An 18,873-nucleotide genomic window follows, 5' to 3' on the forward strand; every position below is an offset into this window, starting at 1 on the left:
GTGGCAGCATTGCGCCATATGTGTAAATGGAAACTTACTGTGATCTCTCTTTCTATGTGTACAGTTAGGTTTTTGAGCTTTATACATTGAAAACGTAAAACACGATCTCCCACTATGTGTGTACAAAGGTCTGGTCAGCTCTTACAGGAAAACACATCGAGTCCCACTCTAAGTAACGAATGCTATGATTCATAAAACAAATCTTTGAATCGTTGTGAGCCATTTCTGAAGTACTATCATGCCAGTGCAGCAATGACAGTATATGATTTTTAATGTATGAATGTTTTTCTGTGATTAAATGGGAGTAAATGCAATAAACCACCACTTTCTAAAGCTGAATCTAGATCCAAATCTCTCAGAAAGATACATGGACAGCTTCAAGGATTTTTTTTAAATGTCCTTTTATCCTTTATACTAGCTTTCTTATTTTATTTAGTTATTTTTCAACTTGTTCTCTTACCAGAGAGAGTTTGGGGGGGGGGGGGGGGGGGAGAGAGAGAGAGAGAGAGAGAGAGAGAGAGTAAAATCACTGAACAAAGACACCAACATATAAATCATGTTCTTGGGAAGAAAAGTTTTTCTTTTTAATTAAAAGTCACATACAAAAGGAATATTCCACATTAGGTTGCTATAAAACGTTCATTTGTACATCTTATTATACAGATCAGCACAGCTCTGTGGTAAATGACACTTTAAACCTTTACTCTAATAAATGCATATGAATTCAATAAAAATGTTCACGCATCTGTGTTAAACAAAATTCAACAGATGTTGCACACATACAGGTCAAAACATCTGAAGCGTCACAATAGTTTATAAAAAGACACCTGTGTTATTCTATTTGGATGCATAGCTTTAAGTACAGTTCTTACAAGGCTTTTTTAAACATTTTTTTTAAATTCATTATCCAAAAGAAGGGGGGAAACCACTGAATTGAAAACGTCTTATCTGTAGAATCTGTCTACGCAGTAAAAATCTCAGAGCCTAGCAGGCAAATATACTGGCTTTTGAATAAAAAAAAAAATTCTGACTGTATCTGGAAGAAAACCATGACTTAAGTGCAAAACCTTTAAAATATCAGGAAATGTTTATCTATGTTGCCATTTTTGCTGGCTGAGGATTGAGTTACGCCGAGTTCTGTGATTGTACTTTACTTGCTCAGACTTCCTCCACAGGTTTTCTCACTCTCTCTATTTAAAAACTACATTCATCAGGCGCTGTAATGACAATATACTTAGCCAAGAGGTAGGCTGGAAAACAACCATCAGACACGACACTGATCTGCAGCCAGAACCAATAAACATTTGGCTGCTTTAAAAGTTGAAGAAGGAAAAGCTGGTGTCCTGTTGTGCACACGAGAGAAGTCTAACCTCTCCTGTTCTGCTCCTCATTTATCAGGGAAATCATCTAAGAAATTTACCGTCAAAGGATGGCAGCAAAAAAACATCAGGTAGCTTCAAAAGGAACAGAACAAAATGCTTGTGCTCCAAATCAAACAGCCCATTTTACAGATATGGAATATGAGAAGATTATTAAGTGGCCACTAAATAAAAACAGGGAATCAGTGCTGGATTTAAGAGAGTTTAGGTCAGGTTTGCAAGAACAGAAATTCTCAGTGTTACTCACTTTGAGCAGTGCTCATTGGCTCAAGTTTGGTCACTTTGTAATGGTTATATTCAAAACAGCGCTGATTTATTAGCTGCAGAGCATTCCGTGCACACGCACTTGATTTTCTGCTACAACATGTATAAAGTTTTAATAGAAATGGTAGAAGCTCGTTCTGCATACTTATTAGTTTTTTAGATGCTGCAAATACTTTAAACTGGAAGTTTATGAGCCCCACTCTTAATTTTTCCTAACAAGTAAGCAGTGGCAGTGCTCCATGTGACATCAATAAAGTTATATACTGTTAAAATTTTTTTAAACAACACAATACAGACGTCTTGAGTCACCGTCTTTATATTTTGCTTCCAAGCATGGTGGTGCTGAGAAATACTTCTACAAAGTTTTCCAAAGGTCTTCCAGAGTTTTTCTTTGGGCACTGGCTGTTTTTTCCATTCATTTTCAGTTCAATCCTTGTACCCGACTACTTTCAGGGGAAGGCTGTTTTCTTTGTTTGGCCATATATATGAATGATTGAAGCATAAAAGGCACCAAACTCGAGGGATGAAGCAGTGTTGTGTTCATAAAACCATCAGACCTGTTTCCATTGAGACAACTAACAGACAACTTAGCAAAGAACCAGTTCTAGTTACAATTCATCTTACAGCCATCGATAAAGCATGGTGGAGGCTGTGTCATTGTTTTAGGCTTTCGATTTAGCCAGTGTAGTAGGAGTCATAGCCTGGCCTTCCTAGAGCCGGAGCTTTAACATTACTGAATAATCATTCTGACAGAAGAGCCAACGTCAAACGAATATTTGGGAATAACTGGAATGAAGAATAAAGGTGGTCTTATTGAATATTGACTTTCAAACACTGCTTATCAATTTCCAAGCAAAATATAAAGAAAATAAGACTTTTGCACAGTACTGTAGAGAAAGACTTGCATATACTGAATATCCTGCATTTTCATAAAAGAAACAAAGTAAGTAATTTTTGCCTATTTGTTAAAAGCCATCTTCACATGTATCACAACTTTCACTTCCAGCTCACAGCAATGTCTAAGCGTGACTTAGTTTCAGTACCTCTGGCTGCCATGTTGATTTCCAAATGGATTCACAGTTGCAGTGTTTATATTTGACAGCAGTTCAGCCTTCGGAAACACTGGTCTAACAGGGTGCTCCCTTTTTTTTTTATTTTTTTTAGAAAAAGCAAAAACATTAACAGTGCACGACCAACTGCAAGTGAAAAGAAGCTTCTGGGGAGTTTCTACATGGGGGTTACAAAAATAATGTCATCTGAAAACATACTAGCAAAGCTCATTTTACACGGTGGAGACGCTGTAGGCTGCAAAGTGTTTCACTTGGTGAACTCACAAGGCTTTTAATTGTTAACTTTCTACGTCTTACTTGAAGATGGAGAACTGACTTGCCTGCTAGTGCAACAAGAACGGCAAAGAGAAATGCATGCTGGTTACTGGAAGGTTTTTTTGAGGTCAGGTTAATCTGTGGAAACGCAGAGGGTAGAGAAGCAAAAAAGATATTTCTTAGGAAAATAAAAGTGTAGAAGAAAAGCTTGACCTTGGTAGTGCTTCTGTATGAAATTGAGTTTTTGTTTACAGCTGTGGAGCTGCACAGGAGGGTCAAAATAAAAAAATTGCCATGCCAAAGATAAAAAGATTCAAATAGTACTTTAAAATTCCCTGAAAGAAGAACTCGGAGCTGTCTTTGTTAGATTTCTACATCAAGTCCTTCTTACCAAACTGTTTCTCTAAATACAAAGCTCCCCTCATTCTGAACATTTCTGACATAATTTGATGTTATATTCCTCCAGAAAAGAGAAACTTTTGACCTTGAAAGTCTGCATTTTCCATGGAACGAAAAACAGCAACCCACAAACTGCCCTGATAATTAAATAAACAGAGTACACCGCTTCTAAAAGGAAGAAGTACAAGCAAAATAAATAAAAGCTGAGTGATGTATTCCTGTGTTAAGCTCAAAGATGAACTGGTAACCTCGGTTTTGAAGAAACACGAAGATCACATAATGAACCTCGCGCCCTGAAAGTGTCTCAGCTTTTCTGTGGCGATTAATCTACACGGGGGGAACAGAGCTGCTGCGTTCCTGCCCCACCTGAGAGAGATTTTTTGTTTCATATCAGGTAAGATGTGATAATATTCAATCCCATTTGTGCCACAAACATACCGAGAATCAATTTAGAGATAAGACACTCTTTCTTTTTTTGTTTTAGTGGTGTGTTTTGAAGAAACACCGTGGTGGAGCTTGCACTGAAATAAATGAATACACAAAAAACTCGAGAAGGTCAGTGAGAATGAAGGAAATGCCTGCCAATTGCCTTTTACTTGAATTGTCTCCATTTTTTTCCAAAGTTAAAACGTCAGAGTAATGCGATTACAGCTGTAAGTCTGCACTTACAGTTGCGATTTATGACTTTGGTGACATTTCTCAGTTTGGTTTACTCACTTTAAAGTTTCTCTGCCCAGATTTCCTGTTTGCTCCACATGACACAGTGACCACAGCATTACAGACAGTGGCTGGACCAGCGTCCTTAAGGGCTGGCAGCCAATCCATCCATCCATCCATCCATCCATTCGCTTCCGCTTATCCTTTTCAGGGTCGCGGGGGGTGCTGGAGCCTATCCCAGCTGTCATAGGGCGAGAGGCGGGGTACACCCTGGACAGGTCGTCAGTCTGTCGCAGGGCCAACACACAGGGACAGACAACCATTCGCACTCACATTCACTCGCACATTCACACAATGGCAATTTGGATTTTCCAATTAACCTATCCCCTCAAGCTGCATGTCTTTGGACGGTGGGAGGAAGCCGGAGTACCCGGAGGGAACCCACGCAAACACGGGGAGAACATGCAAACTCCACACAGAAAGACCCCGGCCTGATGGTGGAATTGAACTCAGGACCTTCTTGCTGTGCGGCAACAGTGCTAACCACCGTGCCACCGTGCTGCCCTTATCACTCAATCATGAGTGATAATTCTAAGTAACCAATCAAACTCTCCAAAGCCATACAAGTGTTTTCAATCATTGGGGCAGACTGAACATCCTTCTTGTTGTTACCTTAGCTTTGTAGCGTATCTGCCTGACGCAGCCAAATGTCTTTCTGTTCTTTTTTTTAACTAAACCAGTCAATATTTAAAAAAAAATGATACGTTACAATACAAATAATTCTTTTTCATGCGCTGGTAATAACTTCAATATCAGTGAAAGTAAAATTTAGTTTATTAGATGTTCATGATACTTAAGTAAAGAACTTTGATGTTGTCTTAAGAGCTTAAAAATAAGTGAATTGAACTGAAAGAAGCCTCTTGGAAACGAGGTGAAATGTTTCCAAAAAGTCCAGGTTTCAAGCTCTTACACAGACACGATTTATGTTGATAACCATTTGTTAAAAACTGTAAGAGTAAATACAAGTATGCAAACATATTTCTTTGGTCAGTTACTCTGATTTGTTTCTTTCCTTCTTGTACTTGCATGGCCCAACGTGTCAGGAGTTCTGAAGGATTTACAGATGGCTTTTGCACATGTCATCCCAAAAACATGGTGATTTTTTTTTATCTGGCTGTTGATAAAAGTTTCTGGTTTATGGAGTGCTAAAAAGACTCATGTGCCAACAAATTCAGAATCCGACTTTATCTATCCATTCAGATTCCTGTAAGATTGTGCAAATTTGCACATATTAAGATATAATGCCTCACTTGCATATTGAAACATTATATCCTTAATGTAAATAATAATCTGGGTAAATTTCATGTTGATCTATGAGTTTTTACCCTGTTTACCTGGACGATGCATGATATCTGTCATTTATCACCTGTTTCTACTTGTAAAACTCTCTTGAATAACTGCTGCTGCTGAGGGCTCATCCCTGTCAGACAACTCTAATAAGAATGCACAGTCCTCCCAGCTTTGCTTCTTCTGCCTCATTCATTGTTTTTCTGTTCTTAATTGCTTCTTTATGCCTCGTTATTTTTAATTAATGTGGCAAGCTCATCTTGCTTCACTAAACTCTGACATGAACCATAATCTGACATTTAATTAGCCAAAAGAACTGAAAATATCACTTGTTTGGACCAGTTTGCTTAGAGACCTTTGTAGAAACCACAAACTGTAAAGGTTTACAGCTGAAAAGGTGAAAAAAGGTAGATTTGTTCAGGCCAAAAAAATTCAAATTTGTATGTCTTTAGAACAGTGAGTATATTTATATATATTTCAACATCAGAAAATTAATATTAAAACACATATTTTAAACATATTCCCAGCCATACAAAACAATACCTGACCAGCCATCCTTGTTTTGATTTTTTTTTTAAATTTGACAAGATCACAGCACTGAGTCCCTTTCCACTGTGGCAAATGTTCTATGAGTGTGTACTTGTATTTGGGTAGCACCCCCTAATGGTGATGTGGCAGGGGGTCATGGCTGTGGCTCCTCTGTATGTACGCCATTGCATCCCTGTATGTGAGGGTCAGCTGTGGTTGGTCGTACATCTCACTGAGTGCCTGAAACTTTGGGCCCCACCGCGAGAGTCTGTCATAAACAAAACCTCCATCATCTTCCTCCTCTTCCCCGTCGTCCTGATCACCGTCGCCTGTGTTGATGTTTCTATGGGACACTGCGGACCCCAGTGAACTAAGGCTTCCTGCCGACGACCCGGAGCCTTCCACGCACCAGACGTGGTAGGCGTCTGGCGGGAAAGCCTCATTGTCATTGTCTGCCTCCCAAATGATTCGCGCCACGTAGCTTCTAAAGTCCACGTGGGAGCGTGAGCCAGGCGGGGCATCAGTGTAACTGCCTACGTCGCTTGTCTCCACGTCTCTGTTTACATGAGCAGTGTAATTAGCGTAGGTTGCATCGCTGGTATAGTTGGCGTTGGCGGCATGCTGATGGTGGTGGTGATGTGGGATGCTGAGGTAGGGAGCACCTGAGCTGCACGAGGAACTGGATGGATGAACCTCTTCCTGGGAGCCCGGTGAGGATTTGATGAGCGGAGCGGTCGTGCAGGAGGATGACTGAGACAAACTGGAGCACAGTGGACGCTTCAGCTCTGTGATGTCATAACCGTTCTGGAAGGACGGAGGAAAAAAGAAGATACATGGGTACCTATTAAATCTGATGCTTAATTTTAAAAATTGTATTTTTTTACTGTAGTGCCCCTAGTGGTCAAATAATATAATTCCACATTTTGGTTTTACAACTTCAGGAAGGGGTGCTAGGCGAGTTCATACACCAAGTCTGGTCATAATACATGAAAGATGCTAAGACATGACATGACTTCGTGTCTGAAGTCATGTCATGCCATTGACCACTGTCAACTGGGTTTTTCGAATTTAACTTGGTCTGATGGTGGGTCACTTAATTACACAAATGGTTCCAGCTTTGGTGGCCCTTGAATGCTAAAAACAAATTAGATAACTTGTTTACATTATACATGCTTCCCTTAGGCAGCATCATTAGAAGACATAGCATACATTTTCACTGCTATGCAGATGACACCCAGCTCTATCTGTCCATGAAGCCAGATAACACACACCAATTAGTTAAACTGCAGGAATGTCTTAAAGACATAAAGACCTGGATGGCCGCTAACTTTCTGCTTCTTAATTCAGATAAAACTGAGGTTATTGTACTCGGCCCTGAAAATCTTAGAAATATGGTATCTAACCAGATTCTTACTCTGGATGGCATTACCTTGGCCTCCAGTAACGCTGTGAAGTCATTTTTGACCAGGACATGTCCTTCAATGCACATATTAAACAAATATGTAAGACTGCTTTCTTCCATTTGTGCAACATCTCTAAAGTTAGAAATATCCTGTCTCAGAGTGACGCTGAAAAACTAGTTCATGTATTTATTACTTCCAGGCTGGACTACTGTAATTCATTATTATCAGGATGTCCAAAAAACTCACTGAAAAGCCTTCAGCTAATCCAAAATGCTGCAGCAAGAGTCCTGACAGGGACTAGAAAGAGAGAGCATATTTCTCCTGTTTTGGCTTCCCTTCATTGGCTTCCTGTTAAATCCAGAATTGAATTCAAAATCTTGCTCCTCACATACAAGGTCTTAAATAATCAGGCCCCATCTTATCTTAATGACCTTGTAGTACCATATCACCCTATTAGAGCACTTCGTTCTCGCTCTGCAGGCCTACTTGTTGTTCCTAGAGTATTTAAAAGTAGAATGGGAGGCAGAGCCTTCAGTTTTCAGGCCCCTCTTCTGTGGAACCAGCTTCCAGCTTGGATTCGGGAGACAGACACTATCTCTACTTTTAAGATTAGGCTTAAAACTTTCCTTTTTGCTAAAGCATATAGTTAGGGCTGGACCAGGTGACCCTGAATCCTCCCTTAGTTATGCTCCAATAGACGTAGGCTGCCGGGGGATTCCCATGATGCATTGAGTTTTTCCTTTCCAGTCACCTTTCTCACTCACTATGTGTTAATAGACCTCTCTGCACTGAATCATATCTGTTATTAATCTCTGTCTCTCTTCCACAGCATGTCTTTGTCCCGTTTTTCTTCTCTCACCCCAACCGGTCGCAGCAGATGACCCCGCCCCTCCCTGAGCCTGGTTCTGCTGGAGGTTTCTTCCTGTTAAAAGGGAATTTTTCCTTCCCACTGTCGCCAAAGTGCTTGCTCATAGAGGGTCATATGATTGTCGGGTTTTTCTCTGTATCTATGAAGCACCTTGAGGCGACTGCTGTTGTGATTTGGTGCTGTATAAATAAAATTGAATTGAATAACTGTTCCCAATCAGCGTGCCAAATTTCAAAACTTACTTACAAAGAAGAAGAAGAAACACTGGTTAGTTGTGGCCTCAAACACAGGATGTTTGTAGACTATTATTTGATTACCTGAGATGCTAAAATGCATTTTTGACAGTGAGGCCTTGATTCTTAAAAAAAAATCAACTGTCATGTAAAATGCAGAACATTGTATCCATTTATTGTGTGTGTGTTTGGTTCTGTGTACCTGGTCCTGCTCTCCTCCTCCCTCTTCATTGTAGTTGAGAATGTTTTCTCGGATGTCCTCCCAGCTCTCATGCTCAGCAGGGATGTGGTAAACTCCTCGCTTCCTGAACTTATTTCGGCTGCCTTTTTGGTTCCACACTGTCACTGCCACCAGCACCGCTGAGCGCACACACACACACACACACACATGCACAGAGGAGGATGGTATGAATATGCATCTCTTCGTAAATGTGCTTCTGCACCACCGGGACAGACATTAGTTTCCTTCCTGTATATTTGAAGCAGTGGCTCATTAAAGCTGCTCTGTGGAGTCATTTAGCCTCAATAAATCAGTACCAAGTTCATTTAGAAACATTAGTATAATTACGGCAAACAGGTGAAAAATAAATGAGGCAGCCATTGGGAAGAGTATCAAATTCTAACAGCTTTCTACGCAGCATTTTTATTGAGACTACAAGGTCATTTGTGTTTCAAAAATCACCTAGAAGATATTTAATCTGTTCATGCGAGACGAAATGAAGGCTTCTGATGGAAAAACACAAACCATAACACAGTAGGTGTGAAGCTGAGGGAAACAACCGTTCACTGGTTAGATTAAGTTGACTTATGAACAGCTTAAGGGGCGAATGGTTATTTTGTAACATTTATTTAACTGAATTCTCTTTGCGTCACCACAGCTTGTATTTTTAATGATTAGTGCTCCCAGAAAAAACTGTTGATCTTCAAACAGTAAAGGTCTGCAGTGGAGATTCGACCTGACCGGGCTGGATGTATGCACACACTTTTTTGCCAGCTTCCATCTATCTAAATAAGTTTAATTTCTGTTGATTATGCTGCCAGTGTCACTCAGAGATGAGTCATCACATGACTCATACTGAAGTCAGATGTGAGTCATACATTTGGCAAATTTCATCTCCTCCTACCGTAAGCCTCTGGTCGTAACCTGAATCTCTCAGCCAAGACTCTGATGGTCATACCACAATCTCGGCTCATAACCAAGGCGATCTGGCTTTTTCTGTCAGGGCCCTCACTCTTTTGAATATTCTTCCCTCTTTAAAGACACTTTTTTTTGTGAGCATGCTTCTTCTGTGCCTCTAATTTAAGTTATGCTGATATTCTCCTTTATAATTGTTCTATCAACTTCTACTGCTGAATCTTTATTTTAGTTAACCAGTTTGTGGAAATTTGGATTTTCTTTATTCCCCACTTTTAATCTTCTTGTGCTGCCAGGATTCCAACAACTAATATTGTTTCATCTTTATCTCCTCTTAAAGCATGAGTGCTGTCACCCAGGTTGGCACGTGCTGAGATGTGACCCTCTGTTTTCTGAGACAGAGAACATTAACCTTTTTCTCCCTCACACAAGACTTTGTCCAGCTCACTTCAGCCTCTTATTTCTGACTGACTTCCTCTTATAAATAGAAAGTTTGAAAAGTAGGTGGGAGGGGCTTGAGAGATTGTTACCCACCCTCCCTGAAATCATCAAGAGTCAAAAGTAGAAAAAACCCCCAGTCTATCTTAGAGCGGTCTACAAAGAACACTTGTACACATGCTGATCTCATTTACTGAAACATTAATCACAACAGAAACGAAACAATTATAGATAAATTTGCAGAGTTTCAAAATAACCACAGTTTTAATATAAACTACTAATATGCCATCATACTTTCCTGGAAACAAAACAACAACATAAATATTTCCCGTACTGTTAGTTATATTGTGTAATTCATGACAACATCAGAGTTTATTGTGTGAGGTTTGATTTAGTTCAGTAAATTATGTGTCATTCAGATGACTATAAACCAAAGAACTTTAGCAAAGTTTACCTCATCGTACTCTCTCTTAATTTCATTCTGTTAATGACTCTCTTTGCTCTTACCGAAGAAGACGAGCAGACACATGCTGATGGCCAAGATGGAGCTGGGGCTCAGAGCGGGCAGCCGGTGACCTTTGACCTGCCCCAGCTCGCAGCGTTGACCCCTGAAACCCTCCTGACATCGGCACCGGTAGCTATCGGGTGAAAGCGGCTGGCAGACACCACCGTTACGGCAGGAAGAAAGTCCACAGGGCGACGGCGCGCAACGCTGCTGACCTGAGTCGTCAGTCACGGTTACCTGACTACCAGGACACCTGGGACATGATGGAGAGCAGGACAGATGACAACGTTAGTTAGATGTGGCACTAAAATGGAAATAAATTCTTGGAAAACTTTATGCGTGACCTCATAGGAAAGACAAAAAACTTTTAAGAAACAAAACTGCTAAAAGAATGAATTAATAGCTTCCCACCAGTGGAAGCTATATAAGTGTGCTGCTTTGCATTTGTGTGTCATTTACTTGCACTGGTGTTTCCTCCATAAGTCGATGCACCGCAGCGGGCTGCGGCAGGGCTGGCTGCTGCAGGCATTGCTAGAGCACCCTGAGGTGACACCACGTCTCTCCAGCACCGTCACCAGGTCCCGGCTCTGGCCATCCAGAGGCAGGACGTGACCATTAAATCGAACATCCCGCAGACAACCTGTTTGCCAAAAATTCCTGTTTAGCATTGCGTCCAATATGGTTTTTAAGATAAACTATTCAAAAATAATGCACTTGTGATGTAATGAGTGAAACTCAAAAGCTAAACTAACTAATTGCAATGCTTTATCTTGAAAGAACAATTAACACAAAAACTTAAGGAAAACACAATCATTGCTTCATTTCTGAGTTATCTCTGAATTAAGCATCTGCACAGCTATAAAATATTTAAAAACTGAATTCTAAGTTTTCTGGTAACATTGTGAAAGCAAGAATAAATCCGAAGAGAAACACAGTGTATTTCAAGAATTTAAATACTTGTTGCCATGGCTGTCAGGCACTTAAGAGTCATTTTACTCCATTCAGAACTCACTTGAATAAACAAAGACTTTTTTTCTGAAATTAGATTCAGCTCTCACCCTGGAAGTCAGCCTTGTCTGGTCCATTACCAACCATTAGGCTGGATGGATGAACCACGATCTCCCTGCGGCTCCCCAGGCGGGCCTGCACTTCCTTCGAGCCCCCGCCGTGCTCTAACCGCAGGGTAAACATGTTGTCATAGCGACTGAGGCTGACCAGGACCCACTGCCCGACATCCACCCGCTGGCCGGGAAGCCGCAAAGCGTGAGCGCCGTCACCAAGGTTGGCACGTACTGAGATGTGACCCTCTGTGATCTGAGACAGAGAAGAACATAAACCTTCGAAAAAAAGCTGCTGCTCGGGGATTTAAATTCTCGCAACAAAATCTGTCATGTGGGGAAGTAAAAACTGCCACCCATTGAAAATGCATTCATTATCTAAAAATGGTGCAGTAAAAGTGCAGTATTTGATAAAATGGTTAAATGTTCTTTAAGAAAAAGTGAGATTATCTTGATAAGTGGATGCTGTTTAAACTGTGATATAAGCAGGCTTATTTTTGAGGATAGCTATCATGTGAAAGGTTAGTCATTGTTGTTCTACAGGTGGACTGACCTCCAGTACGATGTATTCATTGGTCTCCCGGGACGTCACAGACAGCAGGGTCCCTGAGGTGGCTCTGGTTCGGACGAGCAGCTGAATGTTTGTGCGTCGGGAGATGCCGCCTCCTCTGAGCTGAAAGCGCACCACACTGCCCGAATCGAAGGAGAACTCTGGCATGGCTGAGGGGGGAGGAACATATAAATGTTTAAATTGTTTCACACAAAAGGACGAACTTGAACTATTAATCTTCTTTGCAGACTGAAAACAAAACATGTACACATAAGGAGGTAATTGTTTTTCACAGACTGTTTGGCCTGACTGCTCTCAGTCAGATCTAACAGGTACAACACTGACTGCTTCAGCAGCTTAATAATTGTGACATCCACAGCAGGATGTCACAATTATTAAGCTGACCACAGAGCCCTGGAAAAGGAGTCAGACTCTCTGTGTGTGCTATTTTAGGCTGATGGGCTTTCTTTGCTCCGAAGTTTCACAGCTTTTATGAAGGTTTCTAAAATTTCCAAGGTCCATAGATCTAATTCTGTATTCCCAAAACTAAAGATTTAAAAGAGGAAACTGCACTGATATGGACTGAAACGCTCTGACCCTCACCCCTGTCACACTTGTGCCCCGTGTATCCAGCGTGGCACTCGCAGCTGAACGAGCCCCAGTCTGCGAGGCAGGTTGCGTGAATCCCACATGAGGGTCCCGCCGCCGTTACGCACACGCCGTCTGTGAGCTTACAACCTGGGGTGCTGTCCACACTCTCACCGGGAGATGCCAAATCATACACCTAAGGGACAACAAAAGAAAGGAGGGAGATGATTATTTGTTGAAAAAAAATATTTACACAAATTTTCTTTTATATCCAGCAAACTTTCGTCACATGCTTTACAAAGGAACCCAGTGCTGCCTCTGGTCATGTGATCCAGGCTGCGCACACAGCCAAGTATAGATCAGAGAAGTGTTTTTTTGTTTGTTTTTTTAAAAAATTCTACCGTTTTCCTTCTTTATATCTGAAATAGAACAAAGACCAAATTTGACATGCACTGAATTTCTAAATGTGCCCATTCTTTCTGGCTGGCAGCCATTTTCGTGCTGTGTCAATCTACCTTAATGCATGAGCTACAAAAATGTGTTTTGAATTTTTCTGAGGGAATCAAGAAACCAGCTTTGATTACAGAACAAAGAAAAGCATGTAAGGCGGGGGGGTTCTGTTTCTGTCTCTTTTAAGGTTTTAAAAGCCTCTTTCTACTGTCATAAAAATTTGGCTTTGAAAAGTGAAACTAAAGGGGTTCCTCCTCAATGGAGCATGAATGTGCTCAGCAAACCTCCCACAGTTCCTCACACAATATTTCTTCTACATAAAAAACAAAAACAAAAAGACCCCAATTGCTTCCTAATGGTGGCGCCAGTTGAGTCATTGTATCAACACTGTAATTGATCATTTTTGAAACGTGATTTAAAAATGTTGGGCTGTATGTTGTTGATGCAGAGCTTTGAGCTTTGTGAAGCTGTGAGGCTTCAAGTGTGCTAATCTAGTTTAAAGTGGAGCTATTATGGGTTTCTTATCTTCTGTCATATACAGTTGGATCCATAATTTTTTGGACAATGATGCAATCTATTGTAATTTTGCATCTGTATATAACCCCACTGGATTTTAAACCAAACACTCAGGCTTTCAGCTTTATTTCAAGGGGAGTAAGAAAAAGTATATCTTTAACTGTGTAGGAATTACAGACTTTTTTTTTTTTACATATACAAAGTCATACCAATTTCAGAGGCTAAAAATAATCAGATAGTTGACAAGCAGTCTGATAAGGCCAGCTCTCGGCTCTTGATGATGATTAATATTGTCATCTCAGGCCCACAGCTCTGGCTATGAGCACAGAATCTCCACCCACCTGATGTTCAAACCTTCTGTTTATAGAAGTAAACCAATGAGAAGAAAGCTGGCTTAAAGGAAGCGTGAGGAGCCAAAAGGGCTTCTTTCAGACAAATGATGAACCGAGGGGCTGTACCAGTTCCCAGCATTAGATAAATAAGGATTCATTTGAGCTGATTTGAGCAAAACTCGTCAAGCACCAAATAACAAAAAGATATAGCTCGAAATGAGCATAGAAAAAATATTTATGTCTATAAGTTTAAATTGATTTAATTTGAACTTGGTACAAAATAACAGCTAGAGGATGGAAAATACGCTGATACCTTCATGCTGGGTTATGCCAACTTACCATATTTAGAAAGAATAAATGTAGCCAAACCTTTAATTACTCACAGAGGACTTTTGATGCATGCTGAAGGCAACAATAGGCAGGTTTTCTCTCAAGATCAGTGTCTCTGCTTCTGTGGTTACTGCATGAGCTCACAAACTGGGGATCTTGTACATGTATATTTATTGATCTTGAATGTATGAAAACATTAAATAAACCCCATAGCACGGTTAGAACATATGACCTCTATGCTCACAGGGCACAGCTCCATCAAGCAGTCATCGCTTACAAACGCACGGTAAACTACAAACAGATCCTGGTTAACTGACACCTCCAGTGAGGTTGTAATCAAACAAAATGACTGCTTTGAATCACTTGCTGAGTTTGTGAGACTCCCCATTATCAGTCACTGCACTGTGTGGAGTCCTGCTTGACCTTTAGTGCAAGAGCACTGATATTGCCCACTGAAAGAAGTCCAGCACCCCTCTCACACTCTTCAGATTCACAATAAATTGCATACATGAGGTTAGAAAAGGAACCACTTTGCCATATTTGCCATATCTACCTTCCCTGTTTGGTGCATGTAGAAACAAAATCTTCAGTCTTCAATTAGAATTTGATACTTTATTAGAGTGCAAACACGACCACTGGAAGGTTAACCTTTAATTACCTTTAATACCTCATTATTATCACTATAAATCATTTTATGTGGCAGTGTTTTGCTAATTTAAAAAAAAAAAAAAATTAATACAAAAACTGTAACTCATCCACCATTTGAAGGCAGAGTTAATCTTACTCCTGTAAAATCAGAGCATTAGACTGAAGGAGGCATCCCCAAAACACAGGGGATTGCGGTTTGAATGAGGTGCCACAGTGACAGGCTGATGGTAACATATTTCCATATCTTCTTGTCTGAAAGCTGGTTGAAATCTTTCCAGGGGACTATTTTGGGATATTTGAGAAGTGACTGAGGTTTGCAGCAGTAAAGGAACCACAGCAACACGCTGAGCTTCATGAGGACGAGGGAGATTCTTTTCATTTATGTTACATTTTGGACTGTGATGTTGTTATGCTGGCCTTGGCTGAGGAGCCGAGCCTAGATCACCATCTGTCCAACCACCATCCCTGTGGTACTCACAGGCGCACAGATAAACACCATCACCATCCACCAAGGACTGCAAGTGAATACATGCATGAACAAACACAAACAGGTGCAGACCTGCAGACATTAAAACTGCATTTAAGAGCCAAGAAAAACACACACACACACAAAAAGCCTAATGATCTCTGGGATTAAAAACAATCATTTAAAGAGGCTTTAAACAGAGTATGGCTATTAAAATCTAATCATTTACATTAAGGCTTTTTGCCCCCAAAATTTCACACACACATTCATGTCCCCACAATAGGAACTCTACAAACCAGCATGCTCATATTGTAATATTACCTGACTGTCGACCACCAGGTTGCGGATGCAGCCAGTGAAACTGCGGTAATGTCTGTGAGGGGACATTTCCTTCACCCCTCCCAACTGCAGAGGCTGGAAAACATTCAGATATCTGAAGAGGAGAAGAAATAAGGAAGGGAGGAAAAGAAGTGGAGGATGACAGAAGAAGGGAAGAAAAACAGAAGTAGTCAGAGGATGAAAAGCAGAGTTGGGAGGATGATGTGAAAGAAGAAGATTCGGAAAAGGAAAAAAAAATAAGGATGAATTGAATGAAAACAAAAATAAAGGAAAAAAGAAAGCAAGAGAAAGGTAAATTGGGTTTTTCACAGCAAAGTTTTAGATTCTCTGTGTTAAATTTGTAAGTAAGCAGTGAAATCTGGGGTTGTTCTTACTTCTGATTTCCAGGTGTCTCTCCTGCAGCTCTACAGCTGGACTCATCTGTCTCCAACTCATTCACAGCCACCCCTCCACACTGGTCCAGGATCAGCTGGACAGCCTGAGGACAAACAGAATGCACACCGTTACCTCATGTAACTCACCTTTTCCTCCTATTTTACAAGTTTTTTGATTTCCTGTTCCTTTGTTTCTTTTTCATTATTTCCACCTATCCAGTCATCCTTCCATGCATCTGCTATACTGCAGATAAGTCTCACCTTTCCGTCACTGATGATGTCGAGGCGATGCCAGCGTCGGTCGGTGACAGTGGATTTGGGTGGAAACTGCAAAGTGAGTGTTCCTGATCCGTGGTTTATGCTCAGAGCTGGAACGCCGTTTCTCAACTCTGAATGGGGAGTTGAGAATATTATCTTTGTTTTCTCTTTTCCATCTCACGGTAAACACACATACGCATACACACACACACACACACACACACACACACTACAGTGACCCGAATACAAAATCCCAACAGGCCTAAATAAATAATAAAGTCAAGTCTGTAAACATCAACATAACAAATGTGTAAAACAGGCTGGAAAATATGTTTAGAGCTCATAAAGTGAATTTTGAGGGCTGCCTTACTTAAGTTGATGTGTGCAGTAAAATTGAACACAGCTTTGGGTCATTTAATACCCACTATGACAAAAAAAATATTCGTTTCTTGTGTCTTAAAAGTTGACGCATGCCCTGACATCACTTCTCCTTATTGCTACGTAAGCTTCTGGATCCCATCAACAACTGCAGTAAGCCACTTTATCAATTTTCTCTGTGTGAATCTCCCAATATCCTTTCATCTGCTGCTGTAAAATGTGTGGGTTTGTGTCTATGTGTGTATGACCTGATCAACCTCATAGTCACAATATTGGACATGTAAGTGCAAAAACGCTTCAGAGAGATCAATCCTGCAACTATCTTTGATTTTCCCCTCCCCGGACCACTGCAGCAACAGCCTGGGTTCAATAATTACATAACTTTAATGCCACAAGATTATGCAAGAAGTGTTCGAAAGGCCATCTGCAGGCTAATCCATCAGCACCACATTAGGGCCACTGGGAGCTGACATTAGAGTTTATGAAGCTCCTCATCCACTGAGAAACTGTCTATACAGCAGCGGATTGATGAACGCTTTGTGTTTGCTGAAAAGCAGGACCGGCAGCACGTTCCCATCAGCACTGTGAGATTAGTATGATTGTTATAGAGCTAGGAAGTTAAAATAATTTGTCAGCTTTCAGCAAAAGGGTACTGAAGTTCAAGCAGAATGTGTTTGCTGCAGCAAATGAGCCACTCTCAGAGACTTCTGCAAGCATTGCAATAATCACCTCTGCTCCTCATTTTTCTAACGCTTTGTTGGTTAATAGATGATTCTTTTTATCTATATCATACCAAACCTAGCTGAAAACTACAATGACTAGCTGATAGTTTAAGAGTTGATAAATAAAATCAGAGCCATCTGTACACTGAAATGTGCTGTTAGCTTTGAATCACGACAATCTCTTTGCTGGACCAACATGGTGGTTGTGTGGTCCAAAGCTTATGTACCAAAGTGTTGCACGTTTATATTTTTTATTTTGCGTTAAACTGAAAAGTTAAAGGACATCACAGGTCCAGTAAATGAAATGCATTAGCCACATCAATCATCCCAGAGCACACACTAAACCTAATAATTTAAATTTAATTTGATCATTTTCAGCCTTTGTTCTCACAAACACCTTCCAGAGAATCGATTAGATAAAGAATTATATTTAGACAGTGGAATTCAAAAGCCTTTACAGTAACGATCGAATCTAACCTCAAATCCACATATGTCATATAACAGTTCTGACTTCAGAACATCTACAGTACAATGTGCCACTTACCAAGAACATGAAGTTATAAGCTTTATAAACATGGAAGAAAACCCATTAGATCAAAGGCCTTACTGTATAAACTGTGTTCTAATGTCACCTAGTGCATAATGGAGCTGTTGTATAGCTGCATGTAATCAGTGGTGCATTTTCTGATTCTTTGTTGGTTTTGTCACTAAGTCTTAAGATGCAAAGAACACCAACAGAAGGTTAGTAAGGGTGACTGTAAATCATTTATTTATTAGACTCAACACTGGCTCACACTTTCATGTGTGTTTTTGCAGCTATTTAAGAGCACCTTTACTGTCATACTGACATATTCAGGCCAAAATTTCTACTTCCTTCCAAGTGGCTAACTTGAACTGAAATTACTAGATCTAGCCTTATTAGTTTATTTGAAAATACTGACTGTTTGATCTTCATAGATCTTCCGAGTAGAACTCTTTGGATTTGTGTTTTCATTGAGTTTGACTCCAGAGCAAAGAAAGTTAAGATGTTAACTCTTAATCTACAAAGTAGAAGCTTTACACACGAGAGCCTCAGCGTGAAACTCACCAATGGCAATGAAGTCCTCCTGCTCCCCAGAGTGAACATTACCAAGCGGCCCGTTGTAGAGGAGCAGCCCATTGGCTGACTCAGCCAGGAACTCCAGGGAGATGTGGCTCTGATAGCAAGGTTTGATGGGAGGGAACCAGGCGTAACCCTGGCCGCCAAAGCTGTGTTTGGTCTGCTGACACTCGGGGCCGTCGTACATGGGAGGACACTTGCATCTGAGACAGAGAGTTAATCTACTTTATTTTCTAATTATATTATTTATTTTATTATATTTCTTATTAAAGACTTTTTACTGT

General features: G+C 40.5%; 1 protein-coding gene across 1 annotated transcript in view; it reads right to left on the reverse strand.

Annotated features, from left to right (window-relative positions):
• Positions 1-554: 554 nt before the first annotated feature.
• Positions 555-18,873, reverse strand: part of LOC147318861 (neural-cadherin) — a 151,295-nt gene continuing 132,976 nt past the window's right edge. The window contains exons 24-34 of the mRNA XM_086311010.1: positions 18,578-18,792; positions 16,394-16,521; positions 16,133-16,236; positions 15,741-15,852; positions 12,693-12,873; positions 12,093-12,259; positions 11,540-11,795; positions 10,941-11,121; positions 10,484-10,734; positions 8,606-8,763; positions 555-6,703 (exon numbers count right to left, since the gene is read on the reverse strand). Of these exons, the coding sequence (XP_086167136.1) occupies positions 6,032-6,703; positions 8,606-8,763; positions 10,484-10,734; positions 10,941-11,121; positions 11,540-11,795; positions 12,093-12,259; positions 12,693-12,873; positions 15,741-15,852; positions 16,133-16,236; positions 16,394-16,521; positions 18,578-18,792 (2,425 nt within the window). The 3' untranslated portion in view covers positions 555-6,031. The remainder of the gene's footprint in view (positions 6,704-8,605; positions 8,764-10,483; positions 10,735-10,940; positions 11,122-11,539; positions 11,796-12,092; positions 12,260-12,692; positions 12,874-15,740; positions 15,853-16,132; positions 16,237-16,393; positions 16,522-18,577; positions 18,793-18,873) is intronic.

Source organism: Aulonocara sp. 'chitande type north' Nkhata Bay, linkage group LG11 (assembly GCF_057382095.1).
Source record: "Aulonocara sp. 'chitande type north' Nkhata Bay isolate Kocher_YH1m ecotype deep benthic linkage group LG11, A_spYH_male_GT1.1, whole genome shotgun sequence".
Taxonomy (NCBI): Eukaryota; Metazoa; Chordata; class Actinopteri; order Cichliformes; family Cichlidae; genus Aulonocara; species Aulonocara sp. 'chitande type north' Nkhata Bay.